This window comes from Brachyistius frenatus, unplaced genomic scaffold (genome assembly GCF_029030835.1).
Source record: "Brachyistius frenatus isolate BFR_SWC_R1_liver_20210118 unplaced genomic scaffold, ASM2903083v1 Contig_166, whole genome shotgun sequence".
NCBI lineage: Eukaryota > Metazoa > Chordata > Actinopteri > Embiotocidae > Brachyistius > Brachyistius frenatus.
The window spans coordinates 746448-767500 of record NW_027210765.1 but is presented as its reverse complement, the minus strand read 5'-3'; the positions used below and the strand labels follow the sequence as shown (position 1 = coordinate 767500).

Below are 21053 nucleotides of genomic sequence, written 5' to 3'. Positions count from 1 at the left end.
TGAATCGAGAAGAGTGGGAAAGGTAAGGGTGAGGAATGACGGTGTGGGAAAAATCCAGAGATAAAGCAGATTGGAGGAAAGATGGATGAGAAAGTTAGATAAATAAAAGGAGGAGAGGGAGGAAAGGAAAGGAGGGAGTTTGTCTCTGAGACACCGAGGGGAGAACACAACAAAATCATGAGTGGCACGTTACGATCTGAGAGAGAGAGAGTGTGTGTGTGTGTGTGTGTGTGTGTGTGTGTGTGTGTGTGTGTGTGTGTGTGTGTGTGTGTGTGTGTGTGTGTGTGTGTGTGTGTGTGTGTGTGTGTGTGTGTGTGTGTGTGTGTGTGTGTGTGCATAGTTTGTGACTGAAAGTAGGAGTAGAGGAGGCAAGGAGACATGGAGGGCAGCAGAGTCAGCAGGCGATGGGGGAGACAAGACAAAAAGACGGAGGCAGAGGTGTTGGAGGAGGGAGAATAAAAAAAAAAGAAAAAAGAAGAAGAGCAGAGAAGGTGGTGGAGTACAGCTGTGACTGATAACACTGTTGTACTTAGGTTGCCTCAAGGGCAGACAAGACAGAGAGAAAGAAAAGAGAGGGAATGAGACAAAGTAAGAAAACGCAGAAATTTACAGAGCAGCCAGAGGCAAAAAGGGTTATGAGATGGAAGGTGAGCAAGGATGGAGAGACGGGATATAGAGAGATAACAAAAAAAAAAACACGAGGAGGAGCACACTGCAGGTGGAGGATGGGAGGCAAGGAAAGATAAAGAAGAGAGGAGGTAGGGCATTTATGTCTTCCTTTTTTTTCTTTAAAACTGATGACACCCAGGTCAGAGAGAGGCATGGGGGGGTGAAGGTGTGGGTAGGCATTACACAAGGAGGATGTGAAGGCTTTCCACAAGGAAAAAAAAGAGGAGTTAGAAGGTGGGAATTAAAGACAGAATATGAGAGACAGAGCAGGAGAGTGACTACAGGAGTGAGACCGAGCAGGGCAGAGACAGGGCACGGGAGGAGAGTAGCCAAACAAGGAAGATAAAGGTGAAATGAAGGAGGGGAGACACGCGGCACGTGCAACAGGAGATTGCGTGAGCGTGCCGACATTCGGCATGCAGCACGTAAAGTAAGCTGTCTGACCAATCAAGTGCCGGGAGAGGAGGGAGGGAGGGGAGGGGGGGCGAGCTGTCCCGAGCCGGGACTGGAGTGACCCGGTCGTACCGGCGGCACCACCTGACGTTAGGGCTTTTCAGCGACCAACGCAAAGTAGACACATTTTTAAGTGGCATGTCATTTCGCCGGGATATCTTTCACATTTTAGTATGCGTGCCTCCGCTGGAGCTCAGGACCCGTCGACTTCCAGCATCGACTGCCCTGGGGACTGGCTGTCACTGCAGGCATTCGTGACTTTGTCCCCCCCGCGCGCACACACACCACCCTCTCTCCTGCTGCAAGCATTTTTTTTTTCTTCCTTTTTTTCCCCTTTGAAACTGATGACACCAGACATAAGGAAATAACTATCTGTGGTGCCATTGCTGAGCTGGTGTTGGAGTTTTATTTTTAGAGTTCCTGGGAGTCGTTACGGCTTCCTCGAGCGACCAAGAGGCTCTCAACTATTTAAAGTTAAGAAATGAAAATGATCAACAAAAGCTTTTGGTCATTGAAGCCTATTAACTCTCCATTGAATAGGCACAAACATATCTTTCTACCCATTTCTCTCAATAGCGAATACCATAGTTTGTTCAAGGATCTCATTTAAGCGGGAAGTGCATGATATTAAAGAACTACTAACACCATTCACTACAGCCCAAATTATACCATATGTAATCTATTCCCTTCATTTAGGAGGAATTTGCTTAATTTGCTTTAAGTGAGAACATTTTGGAGCCTGAGTTAAAAAGCCATTCGAGATGCTATTCCTTGAAACAGAGTGAAGGGTTAAAAATGGCTCACAATTTGGAAGTCGATCAAAACAAACCATGTCGTAGGGGCAAGAATTCAAAATGTCATATCGATATCTTCTAGTTTCACACAGAATGAGCTACGAAGCTAGAATCTAATGGGAGACGTGCAGCGGCAATTTGCGTCAACCTGTTAAGTCAGCGTGACATACGGCGATGCCCGGTTGTTTCTCAAAGCATTAGGTTGCGTTTCATGCACATCACTACAGAATCGCCGCACTCTTAGCTTCTGCTGCACATAAAAATACCGCCATTGGTCTCCGGTGACGTTAGCGTGTCTCTGACTCACCATCTCATCTCCTTCTCTCACCGCGCCCGTGACTGTTATCAACCATCCCTGTCACTCTCTCCGTATCTGGGTTACAGTTGCTATAACAACTATTATGCATGCTAATCAGCGGCAGTGACTCATTCTATACCTTATCATCATATAGCCACAAACTGTGTGTTCACTGGCACACTTTGTGCACGTCTGGGATTTACAATGGCCCCCCCATGTATGTGCACTGAGCCTACCGAGACCTACTTTGAGCTTGACTTGGGTCTTGCTGTGGATTTGAGGCTGATAGGCTGGTGACCCAATTTGATTCCCTGACCCACAGTCTTTAAGAAAAGATCCTATGATATAATACTTCTCTAATACGTTCTTACAGGTTTCTAGGTAACTGTTACTATGGGGACTGGCTGTGTTCAGTCTTCTGGGATGTTGTTGCTAGGCAATGAGCTTTAGTGGTGAAGAGACACGCAGGGATTTGTGTATGTGGCTCAAAGAGTATATGTAAGAGGTAAAACAGTATGTATTGCAGGGGTGTCAACCATTTCTCAATATGGATTTTATTATGCTATGAAGCACCAAGTGAGCATTCGTGCCGAGTGGTGCTCATTTAAGAGGAGGCCTTGGCCCACACAAGTATGCAAGTGTGTCGAACGAGCTTTTGTTCCAACTCTGTCTGGTCAGAGTAGGTGGAAGACAGGAAACCAGACACTAAAACCCCCTTCAGACATTTCTAATAAAACAATTTCTGACCAGCCTGAAAACCAATTCTGCCCCCCTCCCTCTCTTCTCTCTCTTGGTCTCTTCAGGTCTGTGGACAGCCAGGCGGTCTACCATGCCTGTCCCCCCACCCCTCAATCCCCGCAGACAAAGACACCTGCCTCACGCACACCTCCGCCCCGAACAAAGAGCAGAAGGCCCCACCGCCCCCTCCCTCTTCCCTCCATCCATCTTCTCTCTTTCTCTCGTCCCCCCTTTTCTCGTCTCATCTCTGCCCTCCTCATCCCATCTCATTCACTGCGCCTGCCCCAGGACTACAAAGAGAACCCTTCCGGACTCCGTCCCGTTCCCGGTGTTTCACTGGCTGACTCTGGTCACATGCTGCCTGCTGCCTTCTCTGATTGGAGCTGGGGAGACGTGGGGCGTGGTCTCGGCCTGTCCTTTCCACTGCGTGTGTCGAAACCTCTCGGAGTCACTCAGCACGCTTTGCGCCGACAAAGGCCTACTGTTCGTCCCGCCACACGTTGACCGGCGCACGGTCGAGCTGCGGCTGGCTGACAACTTCATCACGGAAGTGGGCGGAATTGACTTTGTCAACATGACTGGATTGGTTGATTTGACTTTGTCGAGGAACACCATCAACCTTATTAGACCGATGGCCTTCGCTGACCTGGAGAGTTTGCGCTCTCTGCATCTGGATGGTGAGCAGTAACAGTGATTTTATCCTCAGGATAGCTGCAGTGGGTAAACTCTGGAATCAGCCAAACTACTAAGAGGTATTATTTATTTGTTTGTCTAGGTAATCGCTTGACAGTAGTGGGACCCAGGGACCTTGCAGGTTTGGTCAATCTGCAGCACCTGATCATCAACAACAACCAGCTTGTCAAAGTCTCATCCCAGGCTTTTGACGACTTCTTGCTCACGCTGGAAGACCTCGATATGTCCTACAACAACCTCAGGAGGTGAGCTGCTGCCATCATCCACAGGCATCGTGCATTCACACTCTCTACTTTGTTAAGTAGAGACACACTGGGATCCTCTGTGGAGACAGCTTGTCCGAACACAGGAGCCAGCAAAGACAATGAAGAGATACTGACTCAAACTGCTGAGGCAAGAAAGAGATACTGACTCAAACTGCTGAGGCAAGAAAGAGGAGACTAAAATCTCAGGAAATTTAAAGAGAATCCATTTTGATGGGGCTATAATTGTCTTTGACTTCGATTTGGTTAAGATTTGATAAGGGCACGCCTGAGCTCACTCCTCTGTGAATGTGTGTGTACATTGCTAAAGTTATTCTATATTGTCCATACTCGAGTGCACCAAGTCGTATTCTGCTCATCTCTTTCTCGGACATTAGAGATTCTTACTGCATCACTATCTATTCCTCTGGACTATATAATAAGTCCGAACAGTGATGATGGTCTATCAATCCACTGTTTTCTTCTTCATGTCCCACTACGATGATGAATTCAGCAGCATTTGGCTGTCAATTCTGATTAAGATGTTTCATGTCTCCTCTACGGGGGGCTCTCTGGCCTCCCTCCAACCTCCACCAAACCATGAGACAAGTGTAAAGTGTTTTAATGATGCATACATTAACAACTGCTGTTTTCCCTTTCTTGCCGGTTACTGGGAAGTCTATACTGACCGAGTTTCAAAGAGAGTCCGCTTCTCAGATTCTTATCGCGATTAAAAAAAAAAATGCTGAAGACGGGAAACAGATCATGTTATACGAGAACTCTTTTAGGCAGAGCAGGAGCTTATCCAGGTGGGGAGGACCACCAGTTAAACATGACATTCTGTTCAATGTTAGATTTGTTCAATTATTGACTTTTAAGAGAAATTTGGGAACCTGAACTGACTTCATGCGTTAACTTTCCGAGACACCGGCACGAAAAAACGCAGAGGATGGCAATTCCTCAGTAAAAAAGTTTTAAAGAAAAGTTTTAATCTGATAACTCTACACCTCCTAAATCTAACTCCTGATGTGTCAGTGTCTTAATGTAAGACAAATTTAACAAAATATGAATGATTGTAAGCAATAATTTAGACCATATCATCGAGGTCTACAATATCCTGCTTCCTTTATCTGTTTCTCCCCATAATCTAAACCAAAACGTTTATGCATGTGTACAGTAAAGATCTTACTGTACAGACAAATATAACTGTAACCATCCATTTTTACCAACATTTTAAGTTAGTAATTAAAAAAACTAAATCCATTCAGTTTATTACTCAAATCCAAGTATGCTTTACACCAAATGAGCTTTGAAATCAACTTACAATAATGTGATATCAAGTGGTGTTGAGTTCTATTTTCCCTCAGCACTGAGAGTGCCACAATGTTTTCCAGTGAACCAAAGCACATTTACACTCGGCCAGACACACAGTGCAGTGAACTCCAACACGGAACAAAGGCTGAAATCTGAAAGAACTCTTGAGTTAAAAAATAAACGCTTCACATTTTCCCTATTTCACTAAACTTCTCACTTTTTACTAATTGTTCCAAAACATTGAGTGACTGCACTGAAGGAATGCTAAATGACAACAGCGATGGGTCACAGATGGGACTCATAAAACCCAGAAAAAGCAAAGGATTGAGCAGGAAAATGAGCATCTGTTGTTGTTGTCTGTTATTGCTGTCATCATTAATTAGTCTTTGCTCATTCCTCTTTTCCGCAGAGTGAAATAAGAAAGTACTCTGAACATAAAGAGTGAACTTTTACTGATCTAATAGTGGTGCTCTTCATTCTGTAATCAGGTCAATGCTTTATTCTTAATGTACCCACAAGGGACACAAACCATCAGAGGGGTGAAGCTCTCTTCACAGCTTCCATTACTTTCACGAGATATTCCTTCATTTCTACAGCAAGCATATAACCAATCTCAACGGAAATTATTATTTTATTTCTACAGGGTCCCATGGGAGTCCATTCAGAACATGGGCAGTCTGCACACTCTGAACCTGGACCATAACCTGATAGACCACATAGCGGAGGGAGCCTTCGGAGAGCTGTATAAGCTTGCCCGGCTGGATATGACCTCCAACAGGCTCCGAACTCTGCCTCCTGATCCTCTCTTCGCGAGGTACATCTTCACCTTTTATGTTGCTCTGAGAAGTAGCTTGGTGGAAATATTCTGTGGCAGACAACAGAGTGCTTAGTGTACAGACATTCTGTAAAACCTTTACTCCCTCTATTCACTATCTATATTTGCTATGAGTCCACAGCCTGGAACATATTAGGCGGCTGGTATGTGGAAGAAAGTCATGTGTTCTCCTTTTCCCTTTTGTGTTGTTATGTTGAGGCAGTAACTTGTTCCACATTATGATTGGTAAAGAAAGTCACAGGAGCCTCTGACTGCACGGTGTATAATGAGGCCCTTATAGGTCCATAGAGCCCTTTTAGCAGCTGGTCATGCATTTCAGACTTTGGAAAATGGTGATGGAAATAATAAGGAAGATAAAGAAGACCACAGTAATTGTAGAGTTGCCAACCTCCTCTACACAGCCTGTTCCAGAAGAGAATATTGTGCCGGTATTGTGCCTGTGCAAAAGGTACGAGCACAGAATGGGCAGACTTTGTTGTTCTGCTGTTAAGTCGGCAGCAGAGGTAGTCGCAGAGATGAATCTGTGCCATGCTGGCTTTCCCTTTAACAAGGACATGGAGAGCCGGCATGGTGGGACGAGACGCTGATGCTGTCCTGTTCCACATCATGCCTGCATGATGTCTTAAAATCACACAGGTGCAGCATTATGCTGGCTTTGCTTGGTTCAGAGTGAAAAAAAAAAAGAAGAGCCGGCGTAATTAGGGGTCTTCTTTACAGCAGTATTGTGGGATCTCTCGAAGGCTGAAGCTCCAGCTAACTCAGATATGACTGTTTCAGAGTCCAGCTGTGACATGGTGAACTCAGTGCAAGTAAGATTTTAAGCAAAGTGCATTGTCTAGTAAATATGCTGCAGGCTTTGGCTGGTATCCACAAACAGAGCTGTAGTTTATGATAAAGATGTTTTTTAACAAGGTCAACTCCCATAAGCAGGTAAAGTTTTCTCTTTAATTCTACTTGCAGGTTACTTTTGTGTCTTATTTTTTGCATTAGGTCCAACCTGATTGCTTCCATAAACCGCTGCTTAAGTCTGCTATTCTTCAGATTACTTTTTCCTTCTCTTTCAGTCTAGTTTTTTTTAATTATAGTTCATGCTGAATGTGCCGCAGAGAACTATTGAAAGCACTGTCTTAAATTTACTCACCTGTGCTGTCTATCTCTGTATGGAGCAATGCGACCTGTTATAAAACAGACTTCAGCTGCCTCCTTCTTTTGTGCTTTCTTTTTTTCCCCTCGGTGTTTATTCTGTGCAGAACCACCTGTTCCCTTTCTCTCACAATAGTCCTCCCCATCCCTGCTGCTGTCGTTCTCTGCTATATGTAATTATCCATTTAAAAAAAAAAAGAGAAATAAGCAGGTCTGCCAGAATATATAACGAAAGTGAAAATATGTCTCAGTAAACCTGGAAATAATGACAAAGTTTGATTATTTAAGAAATATTTAAAGCAAAAAGAAGTTATAACATGTAAAATGATGAAGACGTATTTGAGATTTTACACTATGTTTTGGTCAACAATCAAATTTAAGCAAATTTGTGGAACATTTGGACAAAAGGTCAAATTTTCTTGAGTTGTATCCCTTCCAATGACACACCCATTTAAAGGACATTTAATCTCATCAGAGGCTTGTCCAAGTAAATCAACTGACAGATATTGTCTACCTGTTATCAACATGGCCGTGACTCAAGACAAGTGTTACTTTTTATAAATGTGGTATTATAGCCCCAGTCTGGATCTTCTTCTAGAAGCCTGTTCAGGAAGTTAGATCTGTGAAGCCTTGTTTTTCTCCATCATATTTTTTTGTTCCAATTTCAATTTGCACAGACCAGCTTTAAGATGCTTGTAATAGTACCACAGCATTCCTTTAAAGCAAGTTCTTATAAACTTGCTGATGCAAACACCTTGGCTCATAGCAAAACAATTTTTGCTCTATTAACCTCCTTCTTTGAATTCTCAACAAATACATTTCCACATTCAACTCTCCTATAGGAAGAGACAAAATAGGGAAGTTGTTACAACTTTGCAAAGTGTGACAAAATGACCAAAAAGCTAAACCTTGAAAAAAGATTAAAATAAAAGCTGAAGAAAATGTTAACAAGATAATTCTTCAATTTGGACTTTGGTGCTGAAACAGGTTGATTATCCTGCTTAGATTTCTAACAGTAAACAAGGATGGTTTTCAAAGTCAGTTTAGAATGAACTGATGTCCAGGTGGGTACATTTAAAGGACAGTGCTTTGAAGGCAATATGATCACAACTATTGCATTTAAGTGAGGCTGTGTAAGTGAACAGTTTCCTTTTGTTGTGTCCTTTTCAGGTCCCAGACAGGTGCAATAAGTCCCACACCCTACAATGCTGTCATAAGCCTAAATTTTGGGGGGAATCCACTGCACTGCAATTGTGAACTGCTGTGGTTGAGGCGGCTCATCCGTGGAGATGACATGGAGACGTGTGCCACTCCTGCTCACCTGGCTGGAAGGTAAACATCATTGAATTGTCAATAGCTTATTTTTCTAACCTAATACATTTTAGACACAACTGTCTATCCACATCAGTGAAGCCTATCATTATGTCAGGGGATAAACGGAAGTGTTACAGGTTAAACAATGTGTTGAGTCACATACATCAGTGTTTCCAAATCTGGACTCAAGGCCAATGTGTCCTAATTGTCACTCCAGACCTGTTTTAGTACCAATTAAAGGCCTCACATTTTGTGACACCTTAACTGGATCATCACAAGTGCAAGAATAGCACTGGAGTAGAAACTCACAGGACAGTTAGGCCATGAAGACTGAGTATTGAACCACTGGTCTAAAATTCGTCCTTATTCTGACACCTCAGACTACCTTTCCTTCCTGCTTTTCTCTCCCACAACTTTCTGGTCTAACACTGTAGTGAAAAGTACAGAATTAAAACAAAGGGCTGAGAAGGAAAATGAGCATCTGTTGTCGTCATCTGCCATAGCTGTCATCATTAATTACTCTTTGCTTTGTCCTGTTTTCTAGTGAGTACCATGAGTAATTGTTCAGACATGTCATGTGTTACTGATATGAGACAAGAGCAGATAGACATTTAGGTTAATGTATATCATCAATACACAACCCACATTGGAGGTAAAGAACCAGACGAATTTCTATACTTCGACAAATAGGTGATTCTGCTTGACCTCTCTCTCGCTGGCTTCATGCCTTCATCCCTCCTTTTCTTCCTCAGATATTTCTGGTCGATTCCCGAGGAGGAGTTCACTTGTGAACCACCTCTCATCACCCGTCACACACACAAGCTGTGGGTGCTGGAGGGCCAGCGAGCCACACTGAAATGTCGTGCCATTGGTGACCCTGAGCCTGTGGTCCACTGGGTTTCTCCCGATGACCGCATCATTGCCAACTCATCCCGGACCAGCTCCTTCAGCAACGGGACCTTGGACATCTTGGTGACAGTCGCCCGGGATGACGGGGCGTACACATGCATCGCAATAAACGCAGCGGGCGAAGCGACCGCCACTGTGGACCTGAAAATAATCCCCCTGCCTCACCGCGGTGGAGTAGGTGGAAACACAGGGAGCAACGATGTTAACACCAAGAACAATAGGAACGTGACCAATGGGATTTTACGGACCGATCCGGGCTCGTCGGATATCAGCACGGGGAAAAATGGTGGGATTAATAACAGTGTAGGACGCGGAGGAGAGACGGAGGATGGGAGGAGAGGAGGAGGGGAGGACGGTGACGCCGACAGCGGTCGGGCCGGCGAAGGGGAGAGGGCTGACGGAGGAAGCATGGAGGACAACGAGGGGGACGAGGAAGAAGGGGGGAGGATGGTTGGAGTACAGGGAGTGACATCAACCTCGGCGCAGGTCCGGTGGGATTTGGGGCGTTTGTCTGCAGCTTATGTTGTCTGGATGTATCAGATACAGTACAACTGCACCGCCGACGAGACCCTTATCTACAGGTCAGTTCAACTTTCTCTTATACACTGTACTGACTACGTAAATGATGGGAGCCTCCCTGCCTTTGAGATGTAGCTTAGACACTTGGTTATATGTCATCAGCTACTCCTTTACAAGCAACCTCAAGTCATTTTTTGGCATTTTTGTCAGTGACATACTCCCTCCAAACGTGGTTCTTGTTTTCATGCAAAAAGCCCTTAAATATTTATCCATTACAGCGTGACACTTTAGAGGCGAAACTGTTCATCTTGTACATGGACGGGCGGATAGCTCAAGGGAAGGATGAATGGGAAGACAGATGAAGGGATAGAGGGGCAAAGGCAGTTAATAATTCATCCTCCATCACTGTATGACACTAAAACCCAACAGGTGAATAGTCAGTGCATATGGATGAGGGAAGAATGGGAGGAGAAGTGGATGAACATTGTATGGATAAAGGTGAATTTGAGGGAGGGGAGATTTCTTTTTACAACAGAATTTCTTGGAACATGAAATATCTAAGGCTAGTAAATAATATCAGACTCTGAATGGTAGATGTGTCTCCATTTTAAATTTGATTAAGTTGCCAATAATCTTGGTGACATTTATTTAATCTGAAGGAACAATTACAGTTTCAAATCTTCTCTCACGTCACTATCCATGTTGACCCTCCACACTCTCAGAAGCAGAAACAAGAAACATTTATAATCTCTGGGTTTGAGGTTAAGGGCGGCAGAGTTCTTGTCAACACAGATTATTTAAGAGGCCACTTCCACACTCTGCCTTCTAAATACAGGGCACGGCGCTGGTCGAGCATGAGGTGAAGAACTAATCTGCATGCCTAGGGAAGTGTTTGAAGAGCTTGACAAACTTTTGCACACTGTTTCTGTGAGCCAGCAGGCGTAATGTAGCTGTGGGTCTATAGCAAAATGAGTTCTGCTACTGGAGACACTCTCAGCAGCCGAAAAGATTAGAAGGGAGAACAAAGCAAAGCAGAGTTTCTGTAAAACACACCTTTTCCTTTTTATATGCAAAATAATGGATCACAAGTTTTACGCTCTCCGTGCTCACACCATTAATCTATGATACCCTAAAAACAAAGCGCCCAAAGATCAAGAGAGCTCAGGGTAGGAATGGAAAGTCTGAATGAAGATGAAGAGTCGATGGGTAGATGTAGGATTTGTTTTTTGTTTTTTACAAAGAGTCTTGTCTTTCAATATATTCCAGCGTGCCTCAAGTTTTATACTTGGTGTACTTACATGTACAATACTACTGCGCTATTCATGAATTATGTCCGCACACATTCCAAGTTTACTGCCTCTGAATTTACAAACACAGGCTGATGAAAAATGTATGTGTGGTGTTATTGCTAAAGCAAAACAGCGGCTGAAAGAGGGAGACAAAGATGGAAGAAGAGCAGAGATGGCCGTCATGCTATTATTTGTGCTTTTTTTTTTTTTTTGTACATCAGTCGGCACTAATGTAGGGGGTTGAATGTGGTTTTCCTCAGGTATTATAAAGAAGGCATTAAGCTGTAAGTGGTATTGAGAAGGGACGAAGGGAGCAAACCACATGAAGAGGGGAAAAGGGAGAGAAGGCAGACAAATGGAAATATGATTGGAAATATGAAAAACTGTGTAGCTGTAATCAGAAGAATTGAGGGGAAGAAAGGAAGATGGCAGCCAAGTGTGGATGTAAAAAAGATGGATGAGGAGGAGAAACTAATAGTTTCCGTGAAGGATGGAGTCAGAAAGGAAGGAATGGGTGAATTTTAAGACAGGAACGAGGCCTCTGAGATTTCAGGAAGTGGAGGAGAGGGAGTGAGGGAGAAGGGGAAGATAGGAGATGGGCCAAATCACCTTAGAAGAGATAGAGATGAAAGAAGGATGGGTGGATGGAGACAAACTGACAGACAGTGTGTGTGTGTGTGTGGGGGGGGGGGGCAAGGAAGTGAGAGTGGAGAGAGGGAGGGAAGATATTTAAATCATCACTAACACAGTGAGGGAGAAAATGTGTGTACACAACAGATATACACTGGGGTATGGAGGAAAGGGGAACGTTGGGGTAGCTGATGTAATGATGCGGAAAGAGAGAGGACAGTATAGAGCCCACAGAAATCTGAGATTGCTGAAAGAGATGGGAAGTCGTCCTTTAAAAAAAAACAAAAAGGAATAATGTGACAAGGGAGCAGGAAGATGAGGAAATAGAGACGAGGCAAAGCGGTGAAAGCCCTGCAGCAAAGTTCTCCGGTGCCAGAAGGAGGGCTTGGCGGGTGAAAGGGTGGAAGTACAGAGGTGTCCCATTGAAATGCCACATCAAAACAAATGAGTGCTGCTTCTGCACAGTCCCGTGACACATTTGTGGCAATTACACATAGAAAACTAATTAAATGATTGAATTAAATGAACTGAATGAGACCTCAGCTCCCTTGCTGATCAGCAGTGTTAATTCCTCTACGGAAAACACTCCAATAATAGAGGAACTGGCTTGAATGTTATCAAGTGAAAGGTGTGTTATCTCTAGAAACCAAAGCTTAGAGTGTATCATGCCTAAATAAATTCTGAGCGACTACATAACAGGGGTGCCTTGGAAATCAATACCTTCAAAACAAAAACAAACATTGAGCTTGACAAAAGTGGGATTTTACAGGGCTGTTGTATTGGACTGCATTAATTGTACAGCAGTCTATAATAATCCTTCAAATCCCAGCTTCCCTTACAGCTAAATTGAGTTCTTCAAGACAAAAAAAAGGCAACACAGGTCCTCCTCTTCAGGAACTAACTTCAGCAGCATCAGTCGAGGTGAAAGCTTAGCTGTGCAGTGAGAGACAAGAAAATGCTGATTCACACAAAACAGAAGTGAAATTGAGGAGAGATAAGCAAGAAAAAGAGCGTGCCAAGGCAGCCGGCATCACAGGGGAGATGGTGGAGTTCAGTCAAGAGGGAGCAAGTCATTTGAAGTTAGACTAAACTCCAAACAAATCACACCACTGCCAAAAAGGGGGAGGGGGAAACTGCCTCAGAGACAGAGATGTTGTGGCTATTTTAAAGCTCAGATTAAGATGTATACGCTCAACCCAATTGCAAGAGAAAAGTATATGACTGAAATAGGAGACAAGAAGTTAAAGGGGTTTTGCGGGAAAAGCAGAAAGGAAGCAGAGAAATCGGTCTCAGAGGACAGATAAAAAGGGAATGGAGGCAGGCAGCATCTGAAAGGAAGCATGCCACAATGCTGCCAGGGATTTCCAGTATAGATTTCTATCATGCTATCAATGGGCCAGTGCCAGCTCCAAGGCACACAAAACAGGAGTCGACCAAAAGGGAACCTTGCCTATAAATTCAAAAGAAGACACCAGAGGAGTGAGATTTCAGTCTTTTCTATAGGGGATTTGTGTTCATATTGTGTTGCTGTTGTTGCTGCTCTATGTCTGAGTCTGCGGCAGGTGGGGAAAACATGGGCTGGACTGGGCCAGGGATGGGGACAGAAAGAGAGAGAACGATGGGGGAAAACAGACAGGATTTCAGTAAAGGAGGCAAGAAAACATTGATAAATAAAAAGTGAGCACAGTGAGTGTAGTGAGTACTATCGTTAGACAGCAGTATATAAATTACATGACGGCAGAGCACATTGTATGGCTGCCAGATTTAATCATCTTTAAAGGTCAGTCGCACGCTAGACAACAGCAGCCTCTATTTTAGCTATGGCTTCTCTAATTCTGATGGCATCTGTGACAGTGCCAGGTGGGACGTGGCATCCGCTGAGCATCCGCTCACCCCGTCACCGTCAGCTCTCCTGACAAAATAAACTGAGCCTCCTTCCTGGAGCCTTGCCACAATGTTACAGTACCACACTTCTGGTCCTTGATCGTCCAATGACAGATGGTGTTCAGATGTTTTGAATAAGCCCAGCAAATTGAATAGCCAAGGATTTCCTGGTTGCTGGATGAATAGGAGCAATTACCAAATGTCTTTTTCTTGCCCGCACATGGGTTACCTGAAGGACGAAGAGGAGGAGAAAGAATGTCCCACCATGTTAATGAGGTAGCATTTCCAAAGCAACCCCTGGGGTACCATCTGTTAAAGAAAATTGCTGTGTTTTCAGCAATATTTCTACTTTTGTACAACAATGTTATTTACATTGCCATGTATGTAAGCATAACCAGAATAGCTCACAAATATATGGGACCACACTCATAAGTCTGCAGCCTTAACCACATACATACAGTGGGTACGGAAAGTATTCAGACCCCTTTAAATTTTTCACTCTTTGTTTCATTGCAGCCATTTGCTGAAATCAAAAAAGTTCATTTTATTTCTCATTAATGTACACTCAGCACCCCATCTTGACAGAAAAAAACAGAAATGTAGAAATTTGTGCAAATTTATTAAAAAAGAAAAACTGAAATATCACATGGTCATAAGTATTCAGACCCTTTGCTCAGTATTGAGTAGAAGCACCCTTTTGAGCTAGTACAGCCATGAGTCTTCTTGGGAGTGATGCAACAAGCTTTTCACACCTGGATTTGGGGATCCTCTGCCATTCTTCCTTGCAGATCCTCTCCAGTTCCGTCAGGTTGGATGGTGAACGTTGGTGGACAGCCATTTTCAGGTCTCTCCAGAGATGCTCAATTGGGTTTAGGTCAGGGCTCTGGCTGGGCCAGTCAAGAATGGTCAGAGTTGTTCCGAAGCCACTCCTTTGTTATTTTAGCTGTGTGCTTCGGGTCATTGTCTTGTTGGAAGGTGAACCTTTGGCCCAGTCTGAGGTCCAGAGCACTCTGGAAGAGGTTTTCTTCCAGGATATCTCTGTACTTGGCCGCATTCATCTTTCCTTCAATTGCAACCAGTCGTCCTGTCCCTGCAGCTGAAAAAAAAAAAACATAGCATGATGCTGTCACCACCATGTTTCACTGTTGGGATTATATTGGGCAGGTGATGAGCAGTGCCTGGTTTTCTCCACACATACCGCTTAGAATTAACGCCAAAAAGTTCAATCTTGGTCTCATCAGACCAGAGAATCTTATTTCTCATAGTCTGGGAGTCCTTCATGTGTTTTTTGGCAAACTCTATGCGGGCTTTCATATGTCTTGCACTGAGGAGGGGCTTCCGTTGGGCCACTCTGCCATAAAGCCCCGACTGGTGGAGGGCTGCAGTGAGAGTTGACTTTGTGGAACTTTCTCCCATCTCCCTGCTGCATCTCTGGAGCTCAGCCACAGTGATCTTTGGGTTCTTCTTGACCTCTCTCACCAAGGCTCTTCTCCCACGATTGCTCAGTTTGGCTGGACGGCCAGGTCTAGGAAGAGTTCTGGTCGTCCCAAACTTCTTCCATTTAAGGATTATGGAGGCCACTGTGCTCTTAGGAACCTTGAGTGCTGCAGAAATTATTTTGTAACCTTGGCCAGATCTGTGCCTTGCCACAATTCTGTCTCTGAGCTCTTTGGACAGTTCCTTCGACCTCATGATTCTCATTTGCTCTGACATGCACTGTGAGCTGTAAGGTCTTATATAGACAGGTGTGTGCCTTTCCTAATCAAGTCCAATTAGTTTAATTAAACACAGCTGGACTCCAATGAAGGAGTAGAACCATCTCAAGGAGGATCAGAAGAAATGGACAGCATGTGAGTTAAATATGAGTGTCACAGCAAAGGGTCTGAATACTTGTGACCATGTGATATTTCAGTTTTTCTTTTTTAATAAATTTGCACAAATTTCTACATTTCTGTTTTTTTCTGTCAAGATGGGGTGCTGAGTGTACATTAATGAGAAATAAAATGAACTTTTTTGATTTTAGCAAATGGCTGCAATGAAACAAAGAGTGAAAAATTCTTCTTGTCATTTTGTCCACCATATGTAAATACAGGATACACAACAACACAAAATCCAGTTTTGAGTTGCCTAAGGTTTAACAGGGATGCATGATCACGTCTCTGCCAGTCAAAACAGCCACCTGACATGAAGTAAATAATGTACAACACAGAGCTTCACAGCAATATAAATGGATGCAGGACTACTTCATAGGAAATGCATTACATTTCACAATATGTGTCATTGAGTCCAATCCCTGTGTGTTTAACACATTATTTAATATCTCTGAATTATATAAGATGAAGTCTGTTGTTTTCGATTATGCTTTTGGTGTTTTTTAAAGTTTACATGCACCTTTTTTTAACCTCTGGCAAGCTGTTGGGAAATAAGATATTAATCACAGATAGATAGGGTACGTCAGTGGGGGCATCTGTATGGCACACGTATGTGTCAGAACCCATAGTTCTTCTCGTGATCCGGCAGGAATGTGAGGTCTTTGACAAATTCTCACGACTGTCGCAACAGAATCAACCTTCCTGCTGGGGAAGTGGAAGTGACAGGTTTGGCGCAGAATTTAACGGGAACCGAAAACGATCACAGGGACAGAAAGAGGAGAGGGGAGTTGGAGAGAGAAATCACGGCGAGTTTAAGAAATAATGAGAATAATGAAAGTGGAGTCTAAGAAAAGGGATGCACTGTTAAAAAGGACAGGGTGAGGAGTTTGACAGCCATAGGGAAGGAGCATGCTGGGAAGTAGACAGTTAAGAACATGGCTAATGAGTCACAAAAGGAGAGCGAATGGAAAGAAGAAATAGAACCTGAAAATTAGGTGTATGGCAATACCATTCATTTCCTGCACTAATTATACATCATGTTTGACTAATATTTGTATCAAACTACTGAACTGAACTATCAGTATACTTACAAATATACACACAGGGTATTAGGTTGGATATACCAAACTTTGTGGCATGCTGTATAAACCATTTCCCTCTACTGGCACAATCAAACATCCTGAGATGCTTTCAGTTTCTGTCATGTTACATATGGCTCTTTGTATTGTACAATATGATATTGCTGGGGAAACTGATAGCAGCATCCTATTTTTGCCTGGTATGAGCCCGGTAACCAATACAAGGACTCATACAAGAAACAAGATAAGTGCATCTGCTGAGGCAGAGCTAGATAAGGATGCAAGGAGAGATATAACAGTGTGGCAGGGTGGAGGCATGTAGAGACAAAGATGGAGCAAGATGGAGGCAGGAGGAAAGAGCAAGATAGCTGAAAGGATGGAGAAAGGGGATGGAGGAAAGGAAGGGAAGAGGAAAGGAAAGGAAAGGGAGGGCCAATAAGAGGTTGACAGTTGTACCCCATGGGATGATATATAGTATATATATATATAGTATTAAACTACTGTGTCAACACGTGTCAGCTGACATCAGAGGTATAAGAAGGAAGGAAGACACAGAAAGGGTCAGCACTCAATACATACGCCACATTATATTACACTAGGTCAGAGAGATGTCGTAAAGTAGGAGGAGACGGACAGACAGCGAGATTCATGTCACCGTTGATTGGGTGCTTAAATTAAAATGAAGAGAAAGGAGGAAAAAATGAGGAGTGACAAATACTGGAGGATTGGGGAGGAGAAGGAGGACACAAAAAAAGAAAGAGAGAAAAAAAAACTGAATCAGGTGGCATGGGAAAATCAGGCCAAATGAGGGAGAGTTGAAGGAGAAGGCCAGATTAAGGGTAGCGAAAAGACAGAAGGAGGGATGAAACAAAATCTGGAGGGGAGGGGTGGGAGGAGGAGATTGACAGAAAGACAGATCAAGGAAAACAGAAGAGAAGAGACAAGATTGAGTGAGACAGCCAATGAGACAGTAAACAGTCCAACGAATCAAGACCAAAAATGGAGGAAAAGGGTAAACGGACAGAAGACGTGACACCTGGGAGTAGGAGAGAAAAAAAAAAAAAAAAAAAAAAAGGAAATGAAAGCAGTACAGATGTCAGCCAGAAGAGGAGATAATTGCTTTGTTGTTCCTTCTCGTCTGTCTTTCTCTCTCATCTGGCTCTTGCTCTCGGTGCCCAATCTTGTCTGGTGTCAGACCACCAGACTTGATAACGCAGAGAAGAGGAAGACAGTGATGTGAACAAGAAGAGAGGACAAAGAGAGAAGAGGGGGATGGGGTGTGTGTGTGTGGAGGGGGGGGGGGGGGGGTGCACCGGGTTGTATCACTCCTTTATCACTCTTTTCTTTTCCTCTCTCTCTCCCTTTACTCGGTGGGGAACTAATAATTACTCGTTTCTGTGTCACCAGCTTGAACAAAGCACTCTCTTGTCTCTTTCACTTTCTTCCTGCATCTGTGTGTGTGTGTGTGTGTGTGTGTGTGTGTGTGTGTGTGTGTGTGTGTGTGTGTGTGTGTGTGTGTGTGTGTGTGTGCCTTTGCTGGTTTAACCGTAATTAGAAGCACACACACACACACACACACACACACACACACACACACACACACACACACACACACACACACACACACACACACACACACACACACACACACACACTCTTTGGTTATGTTAGGAGAGGGTGCACAATGGTCAAGTCTGCAAATGCCAGAATGCTAACAACAATAACACCCCTGCCGCTTCAAAAAAACAACAGTTTAATCAATCTGTCTTATTTCAGAACAGCAGGGCAAGTTATCTGAGGTGCACTTTATATTCATGGACATACGTCGTATTGAGCAATGAGGTGTCATGTGAATATCATTTCACATGTCTCCGATGTGTACCCACACCACATAGCTAAATAAGGTCAAAAATGCATAATGCAGTGTGTGTGTGCTACAGAATTGGCGTATCAAAGATGGATGCTCTTGTGAACGTGTCCGGGTCTGCCATGTATATTTTAGAGAATTTGCTTGCCTATTTCTGTCACTGACAGCGTAGCAAAAAAAAAACCAACCAACTAGAGAAGTGATTCACAGTCTCACAAGGGAGGGAGAGCAGTGGTTGGGATGGGGGGCGGGGGGATGAGTAATATAAGATGAGGGGAAATGGAGCGGTGGCTGGGAAAAGGAAAAAAGAGGAGGGGAGAGGACGAGGGAGGAGCAGAGGTGCCTAAAAAGGAAATGAGGGAGAGGAGAAGGAAGAAGAGGAGAGGAGGAGTGACCTTGGATGCTAAATCATAGTACATGGTTATTGCCGTGGCTAATAGAGACATAGTAGAGTAACTGTGAATAGGAGAGAGGCTGGGAGAGGTCAGGTGGAGCCCTGTGAGAATCAATGAAGGATTTGCAGTGAGCTGATTGTCTGTGGAAACACGGAGTGGGTAAAGAAGGCAAAACGAACAAAGTTCACTAAAAATGTTAAGTCATGTGTTGAGAAAGAAGTTGAACGTGGAACAAAAGAGGTGTGCACCACTGCAGATTTCGCTAAAAGGAAAGGAAAAGGATGGGGCGATTACAAAGCAATGAAAAGGGCAGAGGATGTGGACAGTTAAGAGGGAGCGACTGATAAGCGAAAAGGAAGGAAATCTGTTCATAAAAGATGGATAGAACAAGAACAAGGATAGATTTGAGGGAGTGGAAAAAGAGCTGAAAAGAAGGATAGGAGGAGGGATGGAGAATAGAGTGAATAAAGGAAGAGGTGTTGAATAGCAGGATTAGTAAAAAAAAAAAAAAGGTTGAAGGATTCACTCAAGGTGTGTGAATGTGTGAGTCACGGTCGCACAATGGTGGACCGATGGAACAGCGTTGATGTCCCAGTTAATCGCACATTGTACAGACTGCAAAAAGCATTCGCTTGTTTTATGTTAATCCACACAGATAGAAATTCACTTGGTGCAGGATAATTCATAATGCAACCACATATCAGGAGGTGGAACGGGAATCAGCACAAATATTGCTTGTATACAATGTCAGCCATACAATTTCTTTTCCAGAATCCTGTAACACGTGCAACGGTATATTGGTTATATTTAATCTGAGACATGGAGCGACGTGGGAACAGAAAGGACGTATGCATAAATATTAAACAGAGTAAGAGAAAACAGGTTTAAATAGAGGTATTTGGTCTTTGTTGCTATGAAACAGCACCTAATTTGAGTACACGACTCGCCACAGAGGTGGTCAAGTCTTTCTGCCTTTCAGGTTCTTGCAATTACATGCATAAAGGCTGTGGATGAACTCACACTGCTACAATATTTCTCAGGGTTTTTAATAAGCCTATAATGTAACCAAGACGTTTTATTTAGAAACTGATGCAGTGGCGGCATTGAGAGCTCTGCTTCTTGTATATTTCGCATTGGAAATCTGATTGAGCACCCACAGTCTTTATTACTGGACTTCACAGGAGCAATTCACAATGTTCTGGTGTGGTGACTGATTGCCCAATTTGGAGTTTTCATTCCTGAGATATTTGGTATAATGTAAGAAAGGTACCTTTCTTTTTGCTGTAGGAATATAAAATGTACTTCCTCAAAAAACGTGCTACTTTCTGTTTTAATTTCACTCATTGCTGTGATGTTTTGGGCCTTCCAATATAGCTGGTGTCCATCATTTCACAGAGCTTCCTGACACTTTAAAGACTAAAAGTTCAGTGGGTGAAGGCAAAAGTTTTAAGAGACATTCAAACTATCAATCTCTTTAAAGAGTTCGATGGATACTAGTATTCCCAGGGGCTTTATGGCTATTCGGCTTTCACATGTCGTCTTCTTAGACTATGTAATTGTTAACATGCATTGTCTATCCGCAGTGTTATTTCTTGTATTGTTTCATCGTTACGCTTTAGCTGTGATCCGGAAAGACAATTTTCGTGTTGGTGTTCGCTCCTTTAAAAGAAAGAGATGAGTGATGTTCTGGGGCACGAGGCCATGAAAGTTGATTGGTCATGAGTATTTAATGTGTGGATGTTACAAGAGGAGATGCTTTCACTTGAATTACTGCAATGTTGAGCTAAATAATCAGCCATCGCCATGGTAACGTACACATGGTCCCCCTCGCACCAGCGCGGAGGGCTAGTTAACTGGCAAATTTGTGACTGTTAGAGAGGAATCTATAGCAACCTAATGGCCGCTGGATGAGGAGGATTTTAATGGCAATGTCCCGCAGGTCTGCTCAGATTATACTGCAACCTGGAGTGTCAGACAGTACACTGTAATTCCTTATTAAAAATCGTACTGAGCTGCTGGAAATTATAAGGCATTTCTGAGCCAGTCCTTGCTATTCACGTCACTCTATGTGTTTTGTTCGAGAGGTGTAACTTACTTCGCTCTCTTTTGCAGAAAAA

At 43.5% G+C, this 21053-nt stretch overlaps 2 protein-coding genes across 2 annotated transcripts in view; one reads left to right on the top strand and one right to left on the bottom strand.

Annotated features, from left to right (window-relative positions):
• pcxb (pyruvate carboxylase b) overlaps window positions 1-21053 on the bottom strand; it is a 285890-nt gene that overhangs the window by 96340 nt on the left and 168497 nt on the right. The window lies entirely within an intron of this gene.
• The window catches only part of LOC138631810 (leucine-rich repeat and fibronectin type-III domain-containing protein 4), a 42426-nt gene that overhangs the window by 16556 nt on the left and 4817 nt on the right, over window positions 1-21053 (top strand). The window contains exons 3-7 of the mRNA XM_069717005.1: window positions 3018-3629; window positions 3728-3890; window positions 5845-6015; window positions 8350-8511; window positions 9246-9983. Of these exons, the coding sequence (XP_069573106.1) occupies window positions 3044-3629; window positions 3728-3890; window positions 5845-6015; window positions 8350-8511; window positions 9246-9983 (1820 nt within the window). The 5' untranslated portion in view covers window positions 3018-3043. The remainder of the gene's footprint in view (window positions 1-3017; window positions 3630-3727; window positions 3891-5844; window positions 6016-8349; window positions 8512-9245; window positions 9984-21053) is intronic.